Raw genomic sequence first — 27,934 nt, 5'->3', positions numbered from 1 at the left:
AAACGGATGCCGTGTGATTCTGCGGAAGCCAAAATAGATTTCGTCACTTTAGCAAATCCTCTTACGTCATTGTGGCATCAATCGTTGTTGAATTTGTTTTGGCAGTAAGCAGTTAATGCAGACAGTTCGTAAAAAATCGACGTTGAATTTATTCTTCCAATCGTCATCCTTCCCGGTGTACCGGTTGATTCATTCTCACGAATCGTGAAAGGATGTTCTTTTTTCCGTATGCTTCCTTCCGGCGAGAAAGTAAAGAGAATAGCGCGAAGGAGAAACACCCCAAAGAGGGGAGCATGCTGGTTCTGGATGTTGCGTTTGCTTGTGTATTAATTCTCTTTTGCAATTTAGCACCAATTTTGTCCCAGAAAACCCATTACGTATCGTAGCGTAATAGAATCATGGCAACGATGACGCCAACGACGGCGCGTACGGTGTACATCCCTTCGGCTGGTGACGGAAATTTGCCACATCCGCAACAGATTTCTGCCATTCTCGATCAACTATTCATGCTGCTTGGCCACAGAAGATGCCGCTTCGGTGACAAATGGCCCCACCACCAGCAACGTTGTACTCGGGTTTTTTCGCCAAACACTTGGTGGCGGTTTGCATTACCGAAGAGAAACGTTTTCCTTCACGGACATTGGCAAAAAAGCTTCTCATGGTGGGTAGTGTGCTGAGTGCGTTGAGTTGTGCTAATGATACGTGAAATATTTTCCCTCCCCAAGTTAGGAAATGTTTTGTACCCCTGGGTAAGAGATTTCCCGACGTCTGTGGTTTTTTTAGTGATAAGTTTTTCCTACTTTTCCTTCTCGTTTTCGGTTAATATTCAACCAGAAGTATATTAAGATGAATGACCCTACAGCATTGTATCATGCGTGCCGACTCTTCAACTTTTGTTCGTGTTCGTGATGAGCGGAAACAAAATGGGGTGAGAAGAGAAGCAAGGACAAACTTTTGTCTGTATGTGCTGATACATACACGGCACGTGCCTGGTATGGAAAAAATGGCGCAAATATTCCGGACAAAACGAACGAGAAAACAAAAGTTTCGGCTAATCCTACTTTGGGATTTATTGTGGCATAACATCAGTAGGACTTATATACTTCTGTGCCAAAGGAAAGGCCCCCGAAAACGAACTAAATGAAGAAAAATCATGAAGAAATGAATCGTGTATGGTTGCGAAAGACAGTACAAATATTAGTAAAGTTGTGAGCGGAAATAACAGGAGAACAACAAAGAAATAAAGATTCCGATTCGCTCCAATGTCAGCACTTTGGAAATAAATGGAAGCGTAACGACGGCTAGAAGGGACATAATGGGTAGGAAACTGGTCGCGGTCTCGTTGCTGCTAGGCTGCTCTCGTCCCGGTGGCTGATCTCTTTAGGAAGACCATTAAGATGGGTATTATCCTTCGGTAGTGTCCTCCATTGGTGTATGATGGAAATAGTGGAAATCGATTGTTTGCCGCCATCTTATCACACTGCACGATGTTGACTGCTGATAATGAGTGGTTTATGATAACATTAAATGTCGCACATCAACTTGGCAAGAAGCACTGCGTTTTGATGCCCTCACTTCTATGGTTGCTGCACGCGAGAAGCAAGCAAAAAGGAGCAAACGCAAAAATCAAACCGACCAGCTAGAAAGTGCACGGAACACTTTGCCCACTGTCGCCGCGGCGAGATTAAATTCAATCGAGTTGATTGTTTGTAAACAATAATGGCTGTTAAATTGAACGGCATTCGGTCGCAACATAACGCAACAAACAGCAGCACATCAGACGACGCCAGACGGACGATGGACACAGGGTCCGGAGATCCTTTCCAACGTCCGACAGTAGACGCATGTTGCCGTTTGCTTTCTGCCTGCTCGTTCGTCCGCTTGATTAATCATACCGGGAAACTCCGACCACAGCCAGTGGCGACCGGTCGTAACTTCTCCGCCGAGCACACTAATGTCCTGGGCGAGTACTTCCCGCGTATCGACAGCTTCTGTTCGCTTCGGCTTCGTACAAGCGAAAGTACGAACTGCGTACATCCTTCACCCTCACAATGACTTATTTAAATTACGACCTGTAGGAGAAGGCTTTTGCTTACGCATCGAGTAATGGGAAGCAACGGCCAGAGGGCACGTGGCTGTGTTTAATGGAGAAAAAAAAAAAAAAACACACACGACACTAGCTACACAAACTCCGTCGGAGGAGGTTTCGTTTCAGATGAATATGTTTGCACCCTACGATGGAGTGCGTAACGACCACTTAAAAGTTGATGGAAATGTGGTTGTCTTTTGGCTCGTAAATATTTAACATTCTTGTAGGCGATGGAACGCTCCCGGAGAAGGGAAGAATGTGGAAAATCCTTCGGTTCGCTCATGGAATAGTAACTCTTTTACATTTCCCAGAATTAAGCATCTTGTTCATACCGATGGAGCAGCCTGGTGGGCTGTAAGCGTAAGTAAGCGTTTTTAATTTATTCTGTAAGCTTTTACAACACACATAGATAAAGAGAAGGCTGCGCAACCATGTGAAAGCTGATTTAATTTGTACATTTTCATTCAGTTGTCACCCCAACTTCAATACGAGAAATTCCAATAAATAAGTACTTGAAAGTTCAATACGCTCACAAGCGCCGTCGAAAGCCGATCAAATTGATTGGGTCGATCGCACTCCGAAAGAACATCCTTAAGATTGAGCATTTCAATTTCCATCCACACTTTGGGGTTCCATTTTCCACCCATTCTGAGGCAAACGAAAGTACGTTTAAATCGGAAACGCTAATGTGAGGTTCGTGAAAAGCATGGAAAACACACTCTTTTCCCTACTGTACAACCATCCTGCGTGCCTGGAGTACAAATTCCCGATAACACGTTTGGATTGAAAATAAGCGCTCAATTTGGTGTACATTTTCCCATGTCGGCGCTTTCTGCCTGATTTGCCCATATTTCCACACTCCGCACAACAGTAGCGCTGCGTGTTCGCCATAAGGTGCTGCTTCGTTTCCTTTTTTTTCACGAATCCCCCATCAGGTGGTTCGATTACCACTAATTACGCTGACCTCGTGCTGGGTGGCAACAACTGGAAACTGGTTGATTCGTGACAACATGCAGCGCAATACTAATTTATCCAGCTGCATTATTGATGTCGAGCAACTTTCGGTTCTTTCCATTAATAAGCGAAACCGCTGTAAGAACGGAACAAATGAAGCTTCGTTAAATGTTTGAGGTCAGCGAAGCGTGGTAGATGAAATTTTAATAGGCAAAAGGTACAAAATCATCCACCCAAGGTCGGAAAGTGGTGTTGCTATTGTTGGCCTTGTACGTGGGGAATAAATATTTACTGACATGCTTTTTACCAGCCGGCAACCATGTGAAGAACCCTACTGCATTTAAAACGCAATGCGGCCAAACAGACGAGTGTAATTTACATGAAATACATAAAGCGACTTCCATTTTCCAGCTAAGCAGCAAGTTTTTGACGAAAAGGTCAGTAACCTATAGGAGTTCATTACAGTTCTTGACTAGAAAAAATGTTTGCTACACTTTTTCCTGAAAAATGACAACGTTATATCTTTAGAACATTAAATACTTTGCATAAATTGTGTAAATCCATTTTATATTGCTTAACATTTAATCTCAAATCCCATCCAACGATCTTTTCCACCTTCAAAATGTCACCTTCCGCGTTGATGCAGCTATATTAGCATTACCCGCCCATTCCGGTGGCATTTTCCCGATGGTTCGCTTTATGTCAGCTTTTACTGCCGTCTCAATGTCTCGCTGCTTATTGATCGGAGCCCGGATGACTCAGCGACAACCGGCAGCCACGAAAACGACACTGAACCTTGCACAAATCTTGAGATCATCGCTTGAGAAACTACCCCCTCGTTGCCATTTGACAATGGCACAGTGTGTTGATTGTTTTGCCACCGCTTTAACGTTGGGTCGCTGGCTGGGCTGGTTGTTTTTTGCTCTCCCAGGTGTTTATCCTTCGCCCGAGATCATGATCACACCGAGGGCGAAACTTAAAACGCATTCTTATTTGTATCGCAAAACGGTGTCTTCCCATGGAGTGAAGGTTTCGATTTTTTCGCGAGGCTGAACACAACTCTACCATAGTTTCGTCTCGGTTCTTTCCGCCTCGATTTGTCGCGACACACTCGTGAACTTGAACAATTAGAATCGTTGTCATAGAAGGTCTGACCTCTCTGGAGGTGCATCACGATTTGTCTGTAGATTAAGCTGAGATTAAGCAATTTCAACAAGTTTTATGATTGACAAATAATGAAGTGGAAGCTGATCGGAACGAGAAAAAAAACATAAAAATTGCACATAAGCGGCTGATATGTTCTTGACCCTAATTGATATCATATGGAAAACACGTTGATATAATAGTTGCTTCAAGTGAATGCGAGTTGTGAAATGTATTATATTTAATATAAAGCAATGCCACATTTATTGCTACTTTTTCTCAACTATAAGACTAATGCAATGCTTGCACATCAGCATAAAAAGCGTTTGAAGCCACACGTACAAAGTGTTTCGCTGCCCTTTCTACCGCACCATTTCGTTCATCAATCACAGCTCCCAACGTGACACGACTGTACGTATAAAAATAAACGCACACATAAAAGGGCAGCTCAAGCGTTCACGTTTACCAGCACCGACCCGGTACAACGTGTAGCCACGTGAGGTAGCCTATGCCGCAAACGGGCCAGAACGGAAGGATACGCCCCAAAGGGAAAGGATTACAGTACCGCAGCCACGCCACACACAACACGGCAAAAGAAAAGTCTTACACCTCGAATGCGGCTTAGCAACGCATGCGCTTGCAGTTTCCAGGAGCGCATTCGCGCGCTCGTCCAAGGAAAAAAAGTGCATCATGCAAAGTGTCACCAGGTCAGGCTATAATATATGCTCCTCTACCTCTCTGCCATTCTCTTCCCTGTCCACCCCGAATCACGGATTCTAAAGGGAATTGCAAAAAGCGCCACAGAACACGTTTTCCACATCGGTCAGTATTTTGTTTTTCCTTTCCTTTCATCGTACACTGTATACAGATCGATCATAAAAATTGCATCCCAACCAGCACTGTGCTGTGTAGTTATTGCACTTTAAGGATGTCCTTTGCGGAATGGTAGCCACAAGAAAAAATTGACCTTCACAGTGAATGAGCAACACCGTAGCACAAGCAGCGAGAAGTTCAAAATGTGTCAAATCAATGTTATAAAAATGTTACATCAAATGTATCTACAGCTGTTCGGTATGCTTTGGTATCGTTCGTCAAAGAAAATGTAACTTTTAATGAGTCCTTTCAAACGCCAGACAGCTCCCAACGATAATTAAATTTTGTGTTCAGCACCACACTTCAAACTGTAAGTAGCAAACGGATGCACAAAATGTTCCACCGTTAATGAAAGCAATTATAATTATAATGCCTGTTTTGAATAAATGATATTCAGCGTCGAAAATAATTAAGCAACCTAATCATGGCTTAAATTGGGCTTAAACTTGGCTAAAACATTACGAAATACAACAGGAAGTATTTCTTTCCGTGGAAGATATTTTTCATTATCCTGTCAAAGTTCTTCCTTCAAGCGAATTCTTCTGTTCTCCTGTTATTTTCGTCTCTCTTTTCAATTTAAGTCCTTTTTTAACATCCATAATAACCAAACAAATTAAATTAAATATTTAAAAAAAAACATTCCCCTTATAAACTCGTCTGCACCGGGAAACGTGTACTGTGTCGCACGAAATGAAGACTTAATTTACACGGGAAGAGAATTATAAGCATGGAAGTGAAATTATGACAGTTTCAGTGCCCGATGTCTGGATGCTGTAAATTGGTGTAAATGTTAATCTGCGGCACGCGTTTCGAAGCTAAAGGTCAAGGTCACGACATCGACGACGTCTAGCGTCCCAACCAAGGACAGTCAATGTGACCGGTTTTCTTAATTTCTCAGAACTTACTTCTTTTACTTTGGCTTTCATCCAAAAGTCTGATGGCAAGATCATGTAATGATTTTTCTGCGCTTTCATGCGCTCCAAACTTCGGGAGCAAACAAGCCTGGGAAAGTTTTGTGATTGCTTTCCTTTTTTGTTTTGTTTCAATCGACTAGGACGAAAGTAATAGAACACGCTTTCACGATCGATAATAAAATCATTAGAACTGTTTCGACTCCGATTCGCTGGCCATCGTCAAACTCCAGCCAATTGAATACTCTTCCGAATGACTAAACATTTGTTTCCGTTTCGATTCGCTTGCCAGCGTGAGATCTTTGTTTCGTGTTCCTTTTTGTTCGACGTCCGATGCGTTTGATGGGTTTCTTTCATTTCCTAGGTAAAAACGATACTTCGCTTCACTTCAGACGGAAAATCTGAACAGTTCACCTGAAGGAAAATAAAACGCTAAACCTCAAGTATGCTCAAAAGACGAAAGTCATTTTCTTCCGCCACTCAACCAGTACACTGGAATCATAGCCAAAGTGCCATTCGTCGAGGAGTGGAGTATTGCTTGCGAGGGAAATGAATCCCGAAAGCGAATGACAACATTATCCGTTAGCATAACAGTGTCTGCCAAGGAGACAATGTCAGCAACCTTTCGGAAGTGGTACGAAAATCGGGAAAATCGTTGCTACGACATTCGCTCTTCAGTTCAATCACCTCCGTTTCAGCGGTAGGTGGAATGGTTGTGTTTTTCTCGACGCTGCTGCTCCAATCTGTGTGGGGAGCAATCTCGAACGCTAGGATAATGGAAAGCAGTTTGCGTACGAGTTTGTTTTCTAAATTTTGCTTCCATCAGCGAATCTTCCAATATCGAGTAAAAACAAACTCTCATCTACGTAAATGAAGATAAGGTTTCGGTAATGTTTCACGGTGACCTTTCGGCATAATAGCTACCCCGGCGTGATAAAACTGAAATCAGGCCATGGAGCGAGTTTCGCAATTAGCTCACCTTCCACGACTTCAAGAATGGATCCAATTTTCCAACAACGGTACGAATAATTTACAGCCCACCAGCACCTTTTATGAGTCGATTGACGTCCACATCTTAGTCGCCGGGTCTCTCCAGCAAAGGTTAAATCGTCATTGAACTTTCCATTTCCATGTGCTGTGGACGTCGCTATGTCTGGACCGATTTCCTAATCCAGTTCAATTTACGTGCTCCCGTTTCGTGTGACGCGGCGGTGGTTTGGGACTGTTTGTTTATGAAACTTACTACGGCAGTTTTCGTTTAATGGCAAGTTGCGCGTCGCTTAATATGCTTTAATTAGTGCCTGTTGCCCGTAAGGGAAGAGGTCATGGATGTTGTGAAATTAAAGGCAATCGGATGAAACTGCGTCACTCGAATGGGTTTGTGTTTCAAACTGTGCTGAATGGATGATGACACTATGTAAGCTTATAGATAACCGAATTAAGCACCTTAAATAAAGAAGATGGTTCTAAATATTATTGTGCTATACACATCTCAGCACACGAAATCTTTGTTACAATCTTGAATCGATTTCAAACCTTTGGTGAATTACCCATAGATAAGATTGCCATTGGCAAAGCAGACGAAGACAATGCGATGGGTTATGACACTGGCAGATGTTATAAGAACATCATTATAATTTAATTTTAACACTTCCAACTACAAGATCTTTGTGAGATAAAGTCGAGCTGCTTGATTTTCTTGATACCAGATGGCGTTGATTAGACCATAAAAACTGGGCAATGATCCGATTATCCGTATCTGAATAAATTAAATCACAAAAAATAAGAAGAATAAAGTGCGCGATACATTATAAAAGCAACCTCCTACAACTACATTTTCGTTACATTGTTGCATTTAACCTTTGCAATCCCCAAAACTCTGACCAGATGATTCATTATTACTCCGTGTGAACGTTTTAACGCTTCTGGAAGACAAAACTTACGAGTACAATGTTTCATCATGTAAGCGTTACCCTTCGCTCACCTCTTGACCTCATCTCACTGTGTTAAAGAACGTTTCTTCTTCCTCTCATCTCATGTCATCTCATTCGCTTGAGTGCATTCGTGCAGTCAACAAGCACGAAAATCAATTAATCATCATAATCATTCACGCGTGGCCACTGAGAAACATGAGCGGAATGATGATGATGACGACGACGACGTATCCCAAGATTGCTGCTCTTGTCCAGGTCCGGTTCCACAACGCTCCAGACTCTCAAATGACCACCATTTACCGCCAATCAACGACCAACGAGAACCAACTGTAGTAACGGTGGCCACACCGGCACACGAGCTGCTTCCATTTACAGATCCATCATACCACGACATCTAATGACGACTTGCGGTCGATCAAAGAACGAGCACAGGCCGTTTTTGTTGTGTTGATCAGGTGATGGATGTGGACCATCGAGATAAAAATCAATTAGCGCTACAAGCACGCGAGATCTTAAACGCACGATCCTTCGCGAAACCATGCGTCTCCATCTGTTCTGTGCAGCGTGTTAATGGCGGTGTCGGTGCGAAATTTATGTGACATTCCTGTTGGCATGTTGCTTCTTCTCCTTTCAACTCTCTACACCTTCTTTGCTATTCTATTTTTGAGATATTTTAATATTTCATCGATGGTGTTTATTATTGATAATTAATCAGCGTTAAAGTGTGAGCACAAATCTACAAAACCGGATACGGAAAACTTCCGAACGTATTTCTTACACACATTGACACTACACAAAACACACTACAAATATAATTTATTTATGTTAGGGAGACTGGAGGGAGTTAAACATACAGAACGAGATACAAACACAACAACGAACAAACACATCATCACGACTTGGGACCAAGGACTTATAGAAAGGTCAAATTCAACTCACGGTTCCACTTCCTGGCTGTGGAGCGAATCGTCCGATTCCGGCACCAGCCCAATGCGCCCGTAAGCACTGGTTGACGTAGGTGGTCTCAAATTTTTCGGCATTTCCGGGCCCTTCTTTTTGCCTCTGTCCGCCAACGTGTCCGTTCGTCTGCGCCTACTGCGTACCGTTTGCCAATTTCCGAATTCGAATCTCCTCGTAGTGAAATGTCAGTCTGTGGCAACAGTTTACCAGTTCACGTACTGTGGGGGCTTAAAACGTGTGATTGGGGGAAGATTTGTATGCACTTACAACCGTGGTTACTATTCCCAGAGCTAATCAGGTCGCCAGACCTCAGAACGGTTTACGTATCTAGCTCCGTATTCGCTCTAATGGAATTCTATCGAATATGTAGCCTTCAGAGCTTAATCCAACATAAACATGGGCTCACACAGAGATAGGCTCACGGAAGAGGTGTAAATCTATATCGCCCTGCTTGTTTCAATAATTCATCCAAAATGCTTCATGGACCACCGATCCAATATGGATCACTCACGTCCAAAGCTTTCTTTCTCTTATCTTTGGTGTTGAAGGCAATCGTGAATTGGTTTTTTGTGTTGATTTGCTTGTTTTGATTGGACGACTCAGTTCTAACTGGGACAACTGGGTGGACAGTCTTGTGCAGGTGCAAGCGGTGTATGACGACTATGTATTGGCTACTACTTGCCACGACTACGATGATTTTCCGTCGACCGATGCACACGACGGTGAGATGAGCGGCTGTGGGAAATTGGGCAAGTGCACTGGGTGTGGGTTTTTTTTTGTCGTTACTTTACTATTTGCAATCTAATGCAAAACGTGTGAATGATGATGATGAGGCAATAAATATACGTTTTATGCTTGCCAATTATTGGTTATGCGAGCTGTTCTTGGCATAAGAAGTGTTGGCAACTACCGGTTTCTACGCGTCCGGTATGAAAGTAGTACTAATGATGATGAGGAGGTACTGCTGTAAAAGAAAAAGTTTTAAGAACTATTTTAATGGTTTTGATTCAGGGAAGCGTTCAAATTTAATTATGTGATGAGATACTTGTTAACTATAGGTACTATTAGCAGTTCTACTGTACTAACAATTACTATAAGATGTCTTACAATCTTATTTTGTTGTAAAGCAAATAACTTTAAACTATCACCAACATCCGCTTCTATGTATAAGCTTAATCTACTTGTACCTGAGCGACTACCCCACTGTACTAAACCTCTTAAGACGTCACGCGAAGGGATGGAGTTTATCAAAAATACAAAATTATTGGCAAAATTTGAAGTTTCTCATCCAACATCACACAAAGAATAATCGCATTCCCATCGGTTCTGCTAACACCTGTTGAAAGAACTTACTTTGCAGTACATTTTCAGCCGTCATTGCTCTATTGGCGTCGTTCTGCTGTCGTTGATCATTTTGTCCACCAGTGGAACTGAACTTGTTTATATTGCCCACTGTGAAAAGGGAAGCTGAGGGACCTTTCACGAACACTAATGCACTTGAGGATATGGGACCGTGGATAATCGCGTGGAACACTTATTTGCCACACGTGATTCACTTCGATAAAGCTCGATCAATAAAAATTCAACCACTCGATCCGGGTAGCATAAACGCGTACGCTAGCTCCCGTACTGAACCAATATCACATGCAATGGAGAAACAAAATGAAACACGCTCACTTTGTTGCAGACACAGAATTGTTGGATCGCACGTTTAGGTCCACACATTAAACCACAATCACAATGGAGCGGCGATACTTATCCCGGGCCCGATAAACACGGAATCACGACGGACGATATAACTGTCGAAGGTTAGCTTTGCTTCTCGCCATGTGCTTTTACCTGTACTCCAACTGTAACATGGCGTTTTTGTGGGCTTTACCCAGCAACACTTCTGCACACTTTTATGAAATGGATTGCACAAGATTCATTTTTCTGTACACCAATTAATTAACTTAACGAACCATGATGTGGTAGACGCATAAAACCGCACGACACTTCTCTTGTGGAAAACTGATCGATCCAACCGGTGCACTGTTCGACGGAAAACTAATCACACGAAAAGAAATCACAGAAGAAGCTATTTTTCACTGATCGTTACCGATGTGTTGGTAGCGTCCCGATTTCCGAGATTGGAGTGATATTGGACACGGTCGTTGCGTGATCATCGGTTCATAACCTCTCGTCTCGACCGCTATAATCGAACGCTGCTCCTTCGTTTATGGTGTGCGTGTGTACTGATGATCTTTCTCTCGCTTGTCTTGCGGATGCTGGAAACAAAAAAAAAATAGAAGTAGAAAAAGAAATGCTCAACGATTAATAATTATCTTCAACTTACTTAGGCACAAATTAAAAAGAACAAATATTTTTTTTCCTGCGGTGGTCCAACACACATAACCCAATTCTAGTCCTTATCGTCTCCGCGAGAAATATTGCTCGGGAAGTAAAAAAACCAAATCAGGTACGAACCGACAAGCCTTTCTAGAGCGTAACACATAGAAGTAAACGAGGCACACAATTTATAGAACCCGATTTTGGCGCTTGGATGACAAGCGATAAGCCATGACGCTGGGCGGCAATTGACCCTGAAAGCATCCGGTGCTAACCGTGGACAATAAAGCAGAACAATACGAACAAAAATAAATCACGAAACTCTGATTATAATTTTCTCTTTCTCTCGTGTGAACGTGTTCTCGTACGCAAGAATTAAAATAGCAACACGACTGATCTGTATAAATTGTATCTATTTCGTGACACATAATCCAAACATAATTGTGAAAATTGTGCTAATTTGCAAGTACTAATAAACTGTTTTGCTTTAATTTGAAAGTTTAATTACCTCGGTATTTTATTGTATACATAATCTAATGCTCCGTTATACATTCAGATGGGTTTAAAATAGCACAGAGTTATCCTGACTATGTACCTAGTATTTCAACAAATTCTGTGCTCAAACTGACCAAACTAACGAACCAACCTATTCATAGCAATCAGCTCGCATTATTCGTGATCGTAAACCGAGAATAGCAACCACACAAGAACGCAATCCACATCAAAACGTGTCATAAATCTGCAAAATATTATACCCACTACGGACGTAAGGGCACGGTAGCAAGGAAGTATTCGTGAGTGTTAGTAATAGAATAAACCTATGACACTGGGTCACGATCCTCGCTACGGTAGAAGACTGGCCAATATTCGCTCCGTCTGGACTAAATCCAACCAAGAGGAGATTCAAAAGTAGAGTAAAATTAGCCAGTCTCCACATCTGGTGTTCTCAAACATTGGTGATCTCGTTTGACGCTTGGTGTTTCTCCGACAACTGCTCATCAAAATAGATCACACCGATGACAAGACTAGAGAGTACAGCGTGTAACAAACAGTCTGATAAGTTTATCTAACATTAGTACACTATGCTTGTGATGACGCACTACGGTGGTAGTATTCTCCATTACAGCAAGCCAATAGTGACCAGATGGTTAACATTTCGAGTTGAACTCTCCACAATTCCGGTACACAGAACGAACCTCCTCCAGCTCAAGCCTCCACAGTGAGACCTTGTAGAGGGAGGTGGTAAATATTGCTCCGAATTGTTTATAACATTCATACCGCCGAAGGTGTTTGCGGTAAATTTATTCGCTTAATTCGAGTAATCCATTCCACACCACCAACCGGATCATAAGTACACGAACTTTCTCATCCATCGATCGAGCTATATTTGGATCGATCGATTCCAACCCCTGCTGGCACAATCTTTCGTGCATTAGCGCAGCTCCTGCTAATGACTCGATTTTCCTTACCATCATTACAAATTCAACCAATGAATAAACATCATTTGCAATCCTAATTAGATAATTTAAAAAGAAATCAAGTCACGTTTGGAGAAAGAGCAGGAGAAACGGTGATCGAAGAGTGACTTCTCAGTAAAATCTCGATATAGAAAAGTTGGCAACAAGCTTTCCTAATCCATCAAATCCATATCACCCCACAAAGAACCATTTTACACGCCAGCTTACGTCAATAAACATAAGAATGACAAAGGATAATCAAGGACCTCGAACTTCGGCCATGAAGGATAAACTTTCACAACCGAATCCGAACAAACTTTTGTCCCTTCAATTCTCGTATGTGTGAGCTGGTCTTGCTCGTAGAAAATTCTCATCTTCCAATTACGTCCCAGCAACTATGTCAATTCTTCATCCGAACGGCAAGCAGTTATGAGCATGGTACCAAAGTTCTTGAACCTTCTCAACCAAGATGTAGCAACATGACCGACTCTATAAATAGCACGGTGAATTGATATGATACTCCGCCACCGTGCAGACAATCAGGTGCACATAATGCACAGTTCTTTGCTTGTTTTCACTCAACGAAGATTCGCTACCTTGCACCAAAGCACCTACCGGTAACGTGGCACCGAAGCACTGTTCCCGCTCATCGTATTGTCCGCCGAGTGTGGGATGCTATTGTGCGAATCATTCCGACCCTTGCAAAGAGTAAGCATAAGTTGAGCGATTTTTCCGAACAAAACATGCTTCGTACCTCGCACACCTAGCCTGGTTCCATTTCCTCGGTACGATTTCCATTCCAGGTGACTGTTCCGGTGTATGTGCAAGTGGCACAGATTTCGTCCTGACATCAATCCTGTCAGCTGGGATACAGCTGGACCATGCAAACATGCATTCCAAGCGCGGGGAGAGTTGATGATGCGCACAAGTAGCAGGATTTCTTCCTTTTCAGAATGATTTCTGAAAAGGATTTCTGTCCGCCCTTGAAGCGGAACCATATGGACGACCATGTACCATGCTGGGCCGCGGCGTTCCCTTCGCTCAAGGTTTATTCGTGCCGGTGTCAAACCAGAATATCACTCATAGCGAAGGCTCTGAGCATCGACATCCGGTGGGAAATTGAATGCATCAAAGCAGCAAGCGTGTAGGAGAAGTAAACGACAGAGATTTGAAGGTACGATGCCTAAGGACATACCGAGAGTAGGGTAGGATGATGAGCAGTGCAGAGTAGATGCATCTTTTATTTATGAGCTACATTTGCCCGACACATTTTCTATGTGTATGTGAGAGTTTATTGATACAACTTGCTACTCGCCACCATCGAACTTGAGGTTATGTTTCTGTCATGGTCAATATTTTTTCTGTTATAAAAACATGAACTCCTGCATGCGACCGATGCTCATCTTTCTCCTATCAATCAATGTGATGCATCCGCCTAAAAATAGATCTACACGGTCGTTTGTTATCATTCCATCTTTAAATTGTGTGCGACGTCCCGACGCTGATTTTATTCGCAATTACTTTAAGTCGGCTGTATCTCCCGCGCTATCGAAGTGGGTTTACAGTAAGTAAAACCATTAGCGAAGAAGGTCGCATTTCACACGGGCGATTTGTTTGCGCAAACGGCACTGTACCAGGGGTTTTTTTTACTGAATTATTCATTGAACAATCAACGATGAGAAGACGAGGAGTATCGTGTGACTTTGTGGCTGTTTGTGTTTTTCTTTTCCGATGGAACTTCCATTTCGAAAGCGTGTTTCCATGGAAAGGACCTCATGTACTTTCAAAGTATAACTTTAGATGAGTCTTGGTGAATGAATTTATTCATCTGCAATGTTTCAGTATCGCAGTTTCAATTTGATACTTCTTCCTTATCTGAATTGGATCCAGGAACAGCACGTTGGTGATAATATTTTCCTGCAATTAGGTACTAAATATCAAATGGAACCGTAGCTTTTAGGCTCACCGAAAACGGCGGTGAAAGTTTTCACTGGCACTCTTCCATCCATACATAGCATTTTCGTTTTTTCAAACGCTCTTAACTTCCTGTCGGAAGGTTTGCACTGCCCACGGGAAGGTTTATTTATTTGGGAAAAGAAAAACACACAGTTTTTCGTTTACCCACGAGCTGCTTTCGCTAGAGTTGTGTTGTGCCCAGCGAACTTTCACATGCAGTTGATTTTGTTTCCATTACAGTTCTGTTTATCGAAATGTTGAGTAATATTTTGTAAAAATGGTATAAACCTTATAACATTTCATTATTTATTCATAGTACCTTTAAAACGTAGCCCCCCTTGCAACATAATCTCTATCGATGCTGGAACTCTATCCAGAACATCCTTAAGCTACGAACGCATTATTGATTCCGTTTGGCAAACATTCGTTCCGAACTTGTTCAGCAACTTCCACCGTGGCCTTTATAATCTACATCAACCTCGTTATGCCAGTTGTATCGTTGCGAGCCCTAGTCTACCGATGTGTTTAGTCCTTCGATTCAAGTTCGAACCCGAGCCTGGTGTTTTATCGACAGCAACGACGTATGAACAGGGGCGTCAACACAAGCCCAGTACCGGTTCCTGTGAACGTCTAGCGCAACTTATTTATAGCACCCATTTGCACTTGAAAAACTCTTCATTCCTTCCCCGGGTTTTGCCACTGCACCGTACGCCAAAGGTAAAATTTTGCCCACTGATTATGGTAAGAACAATAGGAGGATTCAAATCACCACCATCGCCGCACTATCGGCGCGGCAACGACTTTACCCGACCGGGTCTGGGAGGGTGCCTGATAACGTCAACATGCGGACCCTGTCAAAACGTCGAACGTCAATGGCTTTAACCCCTTCTTGCTGGGGCCGTTTACCGGCTACCTCTTGTCCTTTTACTGCTGGGTAGTACGTTTTCACGGCCATTTCCACACCATATCGAAGAGAATCAGACGCGAAACATGGGGAAATACCTGGTGTCCTGCTTTCTAGCGTTGGACGAACCGAACGTACCGTGCTTCATTGTACCACGAGGAATGAAACCTTACATCTGGACGCGTGGTATATATAAGTGTACCTTTTTCATTTGATGTAAATGTGTCAGGGAGTGAAATAAAGTTGTGTTCGAGTGTCTTGAGGTTTATAGACCATGCGTAAAGGGCATTACAGCAATGGTTACATTTTATCCATTAGTATAATTATGAAATAATGTTTATTTCAAACCTGGAACCCATGAAGTCTGGAATTTTCTCACATAATGGTATGATACTCATATCCGCTTCTATCGAGTCACATCGCCCTGTTCTGGTAATTGTTTTCCCAGACCACGGTCCCGATGCTAGTAAAGTGGCTCTGCATGTATGCTATGCCCTACCAACTCATTTCCCGTTTTCCATATTAATCGTTATCTAAGAGCATCCCTGTTTTCTCTGTTTATTCTTTGATAACGTGGCCCAGCCTAAAAATAGTTCCCTTCCAACGGTTCCACGAACCGGTCGTCCGACTAGGCCGGACCTTAGGTGGTGTGTATCGAATTACTTACCCGTACAAGCGTTTGGTAAATATTTAACTGCATACGTTCAATGCACTCCAGCTACTCGAACTTCCGCCAGCGAGTGCTTCTCCCGGGGAGTACTGGGAACACGTGTACAGTTTCACACACACCGTGAAGTACTCTGACTCACGCGTACACAGAGGGAATTAGATAGAACTGCGTAGATGCTCCCCTGTTCCAAGTGGAGTGGAATAGGAAAATTGTAGTCTCCCGTTTGGGTTTCCAGCGCACTAGCAGCAACTTTCTGGAGGATTAAGGGATGGATAGGTATTTGTTCCCGGGGTCTGTGCCGTCAACAATCTATCTCAGATGTTACAACATCCTTCTCCTTCGTCGTCCTCGCCGGCACCGACGCTAGCGCCGGGCACAGTCGGTTGCTGGGAGCAAATGTTCTGAACCATTGTAGGACTACTTCGACCAATTTCCGTCCCCGGTATTGTAGGAAGTTTTTCTTAATACTTTTATTCACAATGTGGTCGTCGTATTTCACTTTTTGATGTTGTTCATTTGTCAACCAAATCACCATCAATCAAACATCAAACGGGTAAACTCCCAACATCCCACAGGAGCGGCTCCGAAACATTTGCCCAAACACACGAGCATACACTCAGGCGCTGGACACACTGGTGGAGGTAAAATTACACAAATTTGTCTCTCGTTAGCGTACCGTAGAGCTTCGCAACAGAAGGTTCACCGACCAACTTCATGCCGTAGGAAGTTTCCGATTTTTCATGTTTTCCAGCCTCCAAAACCAGTATCGTATCTCCACCGAAAAAAGGAAAACGGTGATTCACTGCCTACTTGATTGTAATGGGGTCGCATACACAATTCAGCACTAATCAAATCACGCCTACGGCTCGGGAAACCTTAGCAGGAACGCGTAGCGAAACGACCACGACGGAAACTCCGCAAAATTGACACTTTTACACACCACACGGGACACATCAACAAAGAACACTGCTTTCGGGTTTCCGTGCTTAATACGCTGGGACTCGGAGCTTTATACGCTGAAGCAATCAGCAAACTTTTACTACAGTGCACTTAGCGCGTGTGCTCTTTCGGCAAGTATCTGTGTCCACTAGGGCGTCCGATTGGTGGGAGACGGTGTCGGTATTTTCTCGTCCCCCGGGTTCGACTGGTCGTCCAAGATGCAGATGATGGTGAAGAATGGTTCACAAATCACCAACTCGGGTATCCCGGAGCACACACCGTGGAACCAACGCCGATCTGGACCAAGAGAACGTACCGAACTGAACAGAGCGTACCGAGCACACGAAGGTGTTTCTGGAAAGAAAAAATCCGTCCTGCCACGAATCCATCGACGAAGCACACCCATATACAGTCAGCGGGTGGAAAATGGAACGTAAAGCAATACCAAGCCACCGACAAGGGAGAAAATTCTCGACCGCTCTCAATGGGTTTTCCAGTTTCTCTCGCTCTCTGTAGCTTAATTTTCCTCAAAACAATGGGTTGGGAGCACTTGTTGACGAATCCAACCACAAATGGCTCGCCAGGATCTGTCGCTAACCGTTGCTACAAGCCCAGGGCGAAGAAACGCTTCTGTATCTCCCATTAGGAAAATTACTACGGGCAAAAACAAAAAATGTAAAACAAAAAACAAACCACTCTCGCACATCGCCATCGCCATAACACGCGGTTTTTCCGAGAACTTCATGTGGTGGGGGGAAACTCTGAGAATCGTACTTTATACTCTCGCTCTCTCTCTCTCTCACACAATTCGAGTACATGATGAAAACCTCAGAACCAAAACCACCCCGAACTTTAGAATGTATTAGTGAGTGACTGGAAAAATGGGGAGACACCAAACAACTCCAACTTGGTGTTTTGATAGAAGATAGAAAGGAAAATTGAGACGGGTGTGTTTTAATTACAGTATGCCATAAGAAAAGCAGGTTAGTTTTTACGCAAGAGGGCGCTGTGCAAGTCCGAATAACAAACTTTTTCTAACCGTTCATTAATTGTGAGTTACGTTCAGTGCCCGGTGCCAAAAAATACTAAAACCCAGATCAATCACACTCCTTCTGTATATGTATCTGTTCCTTTGAACTCATCACACATAAACAGTAGCACGCTAATAATACCGTTCGTGTGAGAAAAAGTGCACCTTGCTTGATACTTCTTCATACGAAAGCATTAAGTATTAAAAACGAGTCAATATTATTACAACCAAACCATCCATTGACAGGCCGGTACCAATGATTCCATCAGCACCGACTTTCCAGAACGCTTTCGTTTGCCAACGGAAGCATAACCATGGCTCCAATTTTTGCACCCATTTTGCCAACGTAAACACACAAGGCAATTGACCTCCCCGCATCCGAATCCACTCATCATCACTGGGAAAATTCACCGACGAATCTCACCCCATTGACGTCACAATGTTTCGCTTTGTAAAGTACCTGATGCGAGGAGAAAATTAACATACTTTTGGCAGCAAGCATGTTCATCATTTTCCACAACACCCAAAAGTGAAAGCAAACACACACACACACACACATACGCGGAGAACGTTTTATATTCTAAACAAAACGATCAAATTTAACTGTTTTTGCGTACACGTGGCAATAATAATGTAACGCAGATTTTTGAACGCCGTCTAAAAATATCTCTCTGAACTAACGTGTCTTTCGTCTTTATTTGCGCCTAAAACTGTGTTCTCACATTTCTTATCAAGGATCAACAAAAAAAAAACGAATGCTTTTTTCCTCTAAACAACAATCTTTTGTTCTGTATCTCAGTTTCAAAATGGTTTTAGATTTAGATCCGCTTTTTCAGAACATGGAAATCTACGCCTGTTTTCTCGCTATTAAAATGCACAACAACAAACGGACGATTTGTAACGTGCTGATGTAAGCCATGCTTTTGGAAAGCATGGATTTGGCTGGGTTTCTTTCAGAAAGGTATTTAAAGACACAACAGTTAGACAACAACTGGACAACAAAGTAGCTTACGATCGAGTTCTTATAATCTACGAAGTATCTAGATCCGTTTCGGACCTAGTGCCAGGCGAAGACAACGTGAGCCATTATCAGGTACCCGGTAGTGACCAGCACGCTGACCAACATGATCGGGAATCCAAGTCTAAAACGAGCAAATGGTGAACATTATTAACAGTTTCAATCTAAAAAGCACTATGTGTATGCATACTTGAAGTAATCCATAAAGCTGAATCGATAGCCATGCTGTTCCGCGATACCTGCGCATATAACGTTTGCAGACGCACCGACCAATGTGCCATTACCGCCGAGACACGGTCCGAATGCCAACGCCCAAACCATCGGCTGTAGCGGTAACCCTAGGTACGCCTTCTCGGATAACGCGACCACTATCTTCACCATCATGGCAGTCACCGGTATACTATCGACGAACGCGGACGTTAGGGCCGAAATCCACAGTATTATAATGATCGCCACAGCAAGCCGAAGATCTTCTGACACGGAAAGAATGATCGTTTCCGTCGCATGTCCTATCCAATCGATCAAACCCATCCGCTCCACCGCTTCCATCAGCGTAAACATGGCGGCAAAGAAGAGTAACGTTGGCCACTCTACCCTCGACAGAACTGCATCCATATCGTTCTTGTCCGAGATGATCAGCAGAAGTACCACGCCGAGCAATGCGGCCCAACCAGAGGACAGGCGACGCAGTTCCGGAATTGACTCGAGGAAAAACAGCGACACTATAAACACGCACACTATACCGGACTTGATCAACAGCGGACGGTTCTTGATCGGATGCTCCCGCTGTAGCTCCTCCAGTGTGGACCGGTAGATATCCTCCGGTACTGTGCCTTTCGTCATCTTTTTCTTGTACTGGTGGCGCAACAGTTTTACCTTCTTCATGAGCGTTTCGCGCACTATGTTGGCATCCTTGGAGTACGGTGGGATCTTACCGGCAGCACGCTCCCACACCTTAATATTGCGCCGCAACTCTTTAAGTTCTTTCGGTTCGTGCATACGCAGGTGGTTGATGTTCTTGTAGATGATGCGCAGATGGATGTTGGTGGTGATGACTACGATAATTACTCCGACCAGCATGTGCGCGGTGAACGTGAGGAAGGTAACGCCCTGAGGAGAATTATAAATGTCACATCCATCATAACTCAAATCGTCTGTAACATCTATCAGCGTCTTACGTGTTTCAGTATGTACTGATTCGATGTAATGATGATGTTTGGTGGATCACCAACAGGTGTAGTCGTGCCGCCGATGTTGGCATGCACAGTGATTGCCATCAGAATAGGTACCGGATTCATGTCCATTACTTCACATAGTCTATCAAGAGAAGATATTACTGATTAGATATATGAGATAGTCTTATTTAACTCTACTCAACTTACCGTATTGTAATGGGAGCCATTAAAAGCACGGTTGTGACATTGTCCAAAAACGAAGATATCAACACCGTACATAAACAGAGGCAGTGTATAAGACTCCATATCTTGCCGTTCGTTATCTGCAAAAAAGGCAAAAGATCAGTAGTGCAAAAGATGCATCAGTATTCTATGGCCTCAGATACTCATGGCCCAAAAGGACGCATATACCTTATAGATGTACACGGACAGAAAGTCGAATATTCCAGTCTCGGCCAGAATCGCCACCAAGATCATCATCGAGAACAGTAGCAAAATCGTCTCGACATCAATCCACCCAATAATATCCTCCATCGTGGGACGATCATTCAGCGCAGCCAGGATCGATATAGCTAATGTGGAGGCAATCACAGCCGCAAACGTACGATGCACAATCTCCCAGATGATCAACACGTACAGGAAGATAAGCACGAACGCGGCATAGATGACACCGACGTCGCGGTTCACAGGTGACTGATCATACCGGATCGCAACCGGCATACTCGCTGGGATGTTACTGCGAATCATTAATCGGACCAGGCCACCGTTGGGTTGGTGAAGTTGTTCGTAGTTAGTGTCGATGATGTCGAACAGACGTTGCTCCTTAATGATCGGTGCACTATCGAAAAGGTACGGATGCACGATCGGGATGTACCAGGAGTCGCTGATGTTCTGCGAAAACAACGAAATAATTCCAAGGCATATAGGGTAGTCTGAAAACATTGAGCTTACCTTTGCCGAGCTGGTTGAGTACATTTCTGTAGAGTTCATTTCCAGCGTAGAGGATAGCATCTGCAGATATGCTTCCAGGTAGTGCTCAGTAATGTTGCTGTACGGTTCGCTCAGGAACGTACCCTCGAGCGTCACCTTGATTCTGGTGCTCTGGGGCAGATGGGGTAAGATGTATGCCTTCGTTTTACCGGGTGAAATCGATAGATGCTTCGGTTCGACTAGCTTCTCGTCCTTCACCACCATGAACGACATAATCAGCAGCCAAGTGATGAATAGGCAGATAATTTTCGAATACTTCCGGAAGGGATGGTCCTCGTCCAAATTGTTCTGCCCGGTATCGTTGATATCGTCGTGCTTCGGTGGGGTGATGTTACCGATGTAATGCCCAGCCAAATGATGGACGTGTGGTTTCGGTATTTCTCTATTATTATGGGGGGAAAAGATTGTTTTCGGACGAATCGTAAAGTGTATCATCATCGTGTGTACAAAAGGTACTGATTTTTATAATCAAATGATTACGCTCTTGGACTGATGCTTACTTCTTTTCCTTTACGTGGCCTATTTCCTTGTTTTGACCCTCCTCATTGGTGACGTTGATGGTGATGAACTCATTCTCGTACTCCTCGTCTTCCTCTTCCTCCTCCTCATCGTCGTCCTCCTCGGCACCGTCCTCCTCTAGTCCTTGAATTTCCGGAAACGAATCCTCATGACAGTCGCCTACCCAAACAAATGAAGCAAACAGATTTATTTACCAATCACGGTCCACCAAATCTGCTCCAAATGTCACTGCTCTACTGGGGACACATTTATCGCTTACTAAAAGCGCTTTAAAAATTAACCACAAATATCTCTACAGTTCAGCTTCCCCCCACGATATCCACTTTCAGCAGTAATCATATCGCGAACGCACCGTATCGAATGTCACCGTACAATCGGTTTAAGCAGATCGGCTCTACAATACGGCGCACTACACTACGATCAATCAACCTGCCCTCAGTTGGAAAGTTCAACGCAACTTATCGTCTCTAATCATCGGCACGGCTTTCTAAGCACTCTGGCCTTATCTATCCCATTGTAAGGTTGGTTAAATGTCAGCCGTGGCGGTTTAAGAATTCGCGGAACACACTATTACGGTTAACAGATTGGTCGGAGTACTTTCGCTTTCGTCAAGATCATCTCCATGACTCGGTAGAATTATGCTGTCCGACCACAATTGGTGCCGATTAAGAAGGCTGTAATCGGATTTATGTGAATAAACTATTCCGGACAATGGCAGTGGCTGTCGACTTGGTAGATGGTGGAAGAGCGAAATGTGTGACTTAACAAATGCAAAGTTGCATGTGACATTATTTTAAGTTACTGCTCGCATTGTTATGAAATGATTGAAACAGTGCGAATATATTTAACATAGGGATAAGTTAAGTCGTTTAGTAGTTTTCTTCAATGGAAACTTTCTTTAAGGAAGGAAATTTAAATAAATTAGAATAAACCCTGGTGCGCTCTTTAAGCTGTGTGACATAAGTAGTTGCAAATCTACAACCCATCAATGGAGCAAAATGTGATTACGGGCCATCCGTCATCAACTCGACTGAAGTGAGCACCACAAGTGACGCTTGTCCTACATTTCTATTTCGATTACACTTTCCTACACGCACACACACAAAAACCCGATGCCAAGATGCATCGTTTTCGTTCATGCACGAAACGCCAGCATCCGGTTCTGTTTTCAAAGCAAACGACCTGTATTTTGCGAAATCCAGCGCGACAAGAGGCACTTACCACTAACTAGCTGCACTTCGTCTATCGTGCGCGTCGATGGTAGGGATCTATTGAAATTGAAACTAGTCACTGGCTGAAAGGACGGGGGCCTGTTGCAGAAGCTAATGCAGTAGATGCTACATGTGTTGCTGATGTTTCAAAATGTGTAACATTGGTGCAACCCGGAGCACAACAAACACAGAAGAAGCGAAAGAAAGTTTCCATGTAAAGGGAAAAAGACAAATCCTGGGAACGATTACTGCACAAAGTCATCAAAACCATTAGCTTCATAGTGCAGTCGCACAACAATTGAAGTGCGGTACATCAAGCCGCAAGTGGTCTCGTTCGTTCTGTCTACATAACACTGCGTCAATAATAGTCCTTCATAGCTTCGATAATAGCTTCTGACCCTGCCTTTCGCAGACTTCAAGCACTACCTTGAAGCCTTTCAATGTTCCAACCGTGCCATCTGTTGCCGTACTTACCGTGCAGTCGGGCATGCTCCAGTTCAACCTGCTGAAAGGACACCATGCTCGGATCGTGGCGAATCTTCGGTGGTAACGTGCGCCATAGCTCCAGCGATGCTTCCGTCACCTCGCTAATGGGAACAACGGAAATAGTACGCTTACGGTTCTTCTTCTTTTTCTTCTTGCGCTGCGGAGTTCCGGATCCATTGGAGGGATCGTGCCCGGACGTGCTAGCGGCACCATCGATAGTCGCCGGTAACGGTGTGGCCGGTGACGAGACGGCCGATGACGAATCGGTCGACGAGATGTTACGACGCCGTTTGAAGACGTTCAGATTGTTTAGATAGTCCATGCTTTCGGGAACCGGGCGAGGGATTTATACACTCATCACGAACAGTATAACACAAAACGAACTTGGTGGATGGCAAGATATTTAATAAAAGCTCATACTTTGATTGATTGATTGTAAAGGCATAAAAAGGCACTCTTTTTCCACGAATGGTTCTCACAAGAATAGGATGTTTTCGTAGAGAAACACTCCGAAAACAATACTAACGCCTACAGACAGAAAGGACCAAATGTCTTAATCTCGCTGTTAGTAGGCTGGCCTCCCTAAATCAAACAGCCCTGAGCCTGAGCCTTTTTCTACGACACGCTTTACTCGGTAAACAATTCGTTCGGAATATTGACGACGCCAGCGACGTCGTCCTTATGCAGACAAGGTAGGTTGACGTTGGTGAAAATTGGCCAACGAGGTGCCAGTCGTATACGGTACGACGTTTACTTGTTTGTTCTTCGCTGCTTTAAGTATAATTCGGAGTTTGTTTTTCCGGATGTTCCCGGAGTGACGGTAATATTATTGCGAATTTGTATTGGGCCCAAACAAGGTCGGTAAGGGTTGAGGTTGTCAGCAATCCTGCCTTTACTGTTTGTTTCCATTTTAATCAATTTCCGTCCTTCAAATATTATTCTTTACAGCTTGAAGGATATTGTGTTTGATTTGCTTCTATTCTCAGCTAAAGGAAAGGGTAAAATAATCTTTCTTGCTTAGCAAATTCCTCAAAACAATAATACGAATACTCCCTTTTTCTCGACGCTTGTACTCCCTGGGCTGGGCGTCATATGTCTCCAGTACCTGCTTCAACTTTGGAATCTTTCGCAACGTTTACCATTATACAGCGATTCATCCGAGTTAACTGCCCCAACGGCATGTACGTACGGGCCGTAATGTCTTCATTTTTATGATGCACATAAAGCGGTTGTCAAGAGCGAGCGTTTTTGTTGAAATAAAAAAAAACCTCCAACACCTCCAGAGGGTGGCAAACGAAGGGTTCGTGGCTGTACGTGGGAGGGTAACTTTCGATGCAATGTGCCGATTAAATGGCAAATTATCGTTTAACTAAAGGAAGAAAGAAGTACAGAGCGGGACACGTAATTTGCACGATTGTCAAAAGTCTCATTGTATTGTTTTCAATTGTCTGTACTGCACGCGTACTACGAAGATAATTGCGAAACGGTTTAACAAACTCGCCGTGTTATTGGCTGTGTGGGTTCTGCTATTTTGTATATTGCATTTGCAAATTTGCTGCGAGAAGAGGCAATAAAAATGAAATAAATTGCTGACAGATCAGAGCTAACGGAGCGTGTTTGTGAGTAGTTTACTTCCAAGCCGGTTTCAACTCGATCGAGCTGTCTACAGACTATTTACTAACGGCTAAATATGGCCAGCACAGCTGCTGGGAAATATCTCCATAAAGCTGGTGGACAATCAATTTCGACCAAAGCGGTCACTGGGGAGGTCTCTTTTGATTTTCTACCAGATCGCCACATGCTTTCGATCTGATACGCACAACAGTGCACAGTGCCGAGTATTCGTGTGCGATCTTCATCCACCACCACGATCATGCAGAACACGCATCTCTCTTCACACGTCACGTAACACTCTTCCTGGCCTGCCTTGATCAACACCGAGCTGTCCAAATAAACGACCATAACCTAGAAAACCCGCTCTTCACCCTTTGCAAAGGACGCACCACACATTCACTCGGTTGGATGACCTTCTTTTTGGGGAGTCTTTTCGGGGTGTGAGAAAAAAACCACCCTCACACCTCACACGTCCGATGATTGCAATGATAAAATGGGAAGAACGTACTTGGAAACAAAATATCTCGTAAAATCGGCATATTTGTTTAAAGGTGTGCAAAACGATCTCAAACAGTAGTAGCAGCAGTATTAGTGTTGGTATTGATGGTTATAGATACTAATCAGTTCAGAGGAATGAAAAAAAAAAAAACGCTCACAGCCACACATACACGCCTTCCACAAAGCAATAATGGACCGTTTTCACCGATGCTATTAATAACAAAAATTTGACTTTGAAAAAAGAAGTACAAAAAAAATGTTTGCACAAACGTCACAGAGAAAAAATGGTCTTCTGGCCGGGTTGCGAAGTAAGTGTTGCTGTATAAAAATCAGTACAACAATTGGCGGAAATAAATAACAAAATTGGCACACACAACACCCCTCCTTTTTGCTTAGCAAAAATAGTTAACAATTCACTTAGTTTGTTCCATTTATTGCACTACCATTAACACAACAAAGCAACACGCTAGTTTTACAGAAGTTTTCATTACTTTGTTTGCACCAATTATTTGCACTTTTCGCTCACCAACACGATACCGAAACGCACAACAGGTTTGTTTTCCCGATTTGAATGCGAAGGAAAATGGAAAACCCAGTCCCCGAATAACTTTGCACAGATCGCAACCGGAGCTTCCTTCGTACGGGAAGGAAAACCGCGTGCGCCTTTCCAAGCGCTTCAATCCGAACTAAACCAAAACGTGTGTCTCGCGGCTTTTGGGAGTCTGCCGAACGAGTGTATGTGTGCGCGCGCGCGTGCGCATGTGTGTGTGTGTGCAGAGTAGTACCAACACGTACAGCTTCCTCACATACGCATGGCGATAAACGCGCGCGCACTTAGTGTGTAACTTCTAGGGTGCGAATAAGTGAATGCTCGATGGATGGCCAGATAGAAGAGGCCAGTGGTCCTTGAAGGATGCAGCGTGCTACTCTTCGCACTACGCACTACTACTTACCACACTACCTGGACGAGGTATATCGCCAGTGCATTTCTCTGACGTTGTGATGCGGTCAATTAGTGGATAAATGCACGCAAGAAGTACAGCGTAGGGAAAATAAAGGCGAGTTGGGTTGAGAGAAGAAAATGGGCGACAATTTTGATCGCAAATGTGTATGACCGGAACGCAAATATTATTAAACAAAACGTAGGTCCATGTTTAGGGGTGGTTCTACTACTAACTACTTAATGTTTGTGCGTAAGAGAAAGTTTAGGCAATTCATGATTTTATCAACTTTTCCTAATATACAGTAATATAATGAAAATGTTTCTAACTCACCTTAAACTCAAGGCAATTTTTAATACTACAGAAAGTAAAATTAAAAGAGCAAATAGCCATGCTAGTATTCCTTCAACAGTTCTTATTATTGTTAAAATAATAATGAAAGTTAATAGTAAACGGGTAATATATGTGTATTTAGGGAAACAAGGTAGAGTAATTGATGGAAAGAAATAACTGTTTCTTTTTGTACTGCTCCCTTACTGAGAGATGAGATTCTATGAACAATTTGGGCCTATTTTTGGGAAATTTTTTACACTTTTTGTATTTGACAAAAATCACTAAAATTCTCAAACATTCCTTATCAATCATTATACTAACCACAGTTCAAATGTTCCCAAAACTTTCCTTCATTTCATTCATTCATGTTTGGACCAAATTCCTCAACAATTATTTCAACTTGGACAAGGGACACGGTAGCTTTGACGAAGGTATGCATGGATTTACGGTAAATTAGTGGTTTGTAAATTGAGAAATCCAATTTGATCGCAAAGTCTTCGGAGTGGTCTTCGTTAATGCCAACGTTGGGGATACATTTCATTTCCGCATCTACCCCAGAATGTTGCTTACAGTGTTTTAGGGTTTTCCGAGCCGGTTTATCAGTAGACAGTGAACACAACTTTGCGTACACGAATCCCATAGGTGAGCATGGATAATCCGGTACGGTGTGTACCCACCGTATCATCATTTCAATTGTCGGTAATATATGAAAGCAACCTTAATTCCTGCAGGGCACTGCGTCTCCACTATCACTCACCAACAATTTCCACGTTGGGTACAATCGTTTTTTCGCTTTGCCATTATTGATTTTTGGCTTATCAGCTCAAGCGATGTGATTTGATGCGTGCTTCTGCAAACAATCGTACAAGCGACGATGCAGCAACTCTGGGTAATATGCTTTGGTTAATAAGTAGACACATTTTCCGGCGCTTTCGTCCAACTGTTGCGTCAGTGTCTCGTTAAGCCCGTTAATTTATCTCAATTCGAGCAAACACTTTGCA

General features: G+C 43.3%; 2 protein-coding genes across 2 annotated transcripts in view; both read right to left on the bottom strand.

The window, feature by feature from the left end:
- The window catches only part of LOC128715372 (P protein-like), a 42,877-nt gene extending 33,914 nt beyond the window's left edge, over positions 1–8,963 (bottom strand). The window contains exon 1 of the mRNA XM_053810256.1: positions 8,844–8,963. Coding sequence (XP_053666231.1) covers positions 8,844–8,944 — 101 coding nt within the window. The 5' untranslated portion in view covers positions 8,945–8,963. The remainder of the gene's footprint in view (positions 1–8,843) is intronic.
- A 10,242-nt stretch (positions 8,964–19,205) lies between these two features.
- Positions 19,206–23,870, bottom strand: LOC128715600 (P protein-like). Its single transcript, XM_053810508.1, has 8 exons — positions 23,536–23,870; positions 21,832–22,009; positions 21,293–21,713; positions 20,753–21,232; positions 20,549–20,664; positions 20,345–20,483; positions 19,357–20,276; positions 19,206–19,290 (listed from the first exon to the last, which is right to left on the bottom strand). Exons 1-8 carry the CDS (start codon positions 23,867–23,869, stop codon positions 19,206–19,208), a joined length of 2,673 nt encoding a protein of 890 aa, XP_053666483.1. The 5' UTR covers position 23,870.
- Between the last annotated feature and the right edge of the window lie 4,064 nt (positions 23,871–27,934).

Source organism: Anopheles marshallii, chromosome 3 (genome assembly GCF_943734725.1).
Source record: "Anopheles marshallii chromosome 3, idAnoMarsDA_429_01, whole genome shotgun sequence".
Classification (NCBI taxonomy): domain Eukaryota; kingdom Metazoa; phylum Arthropoda; class Insecta; order Diptera; family Culicidae; genus Anopheles; species Anopheles marshallii.
Note: the sequence above shows the minus strand (reverse complement) of the source record. Positions and strands in the feature narration are given on the sequence as shown.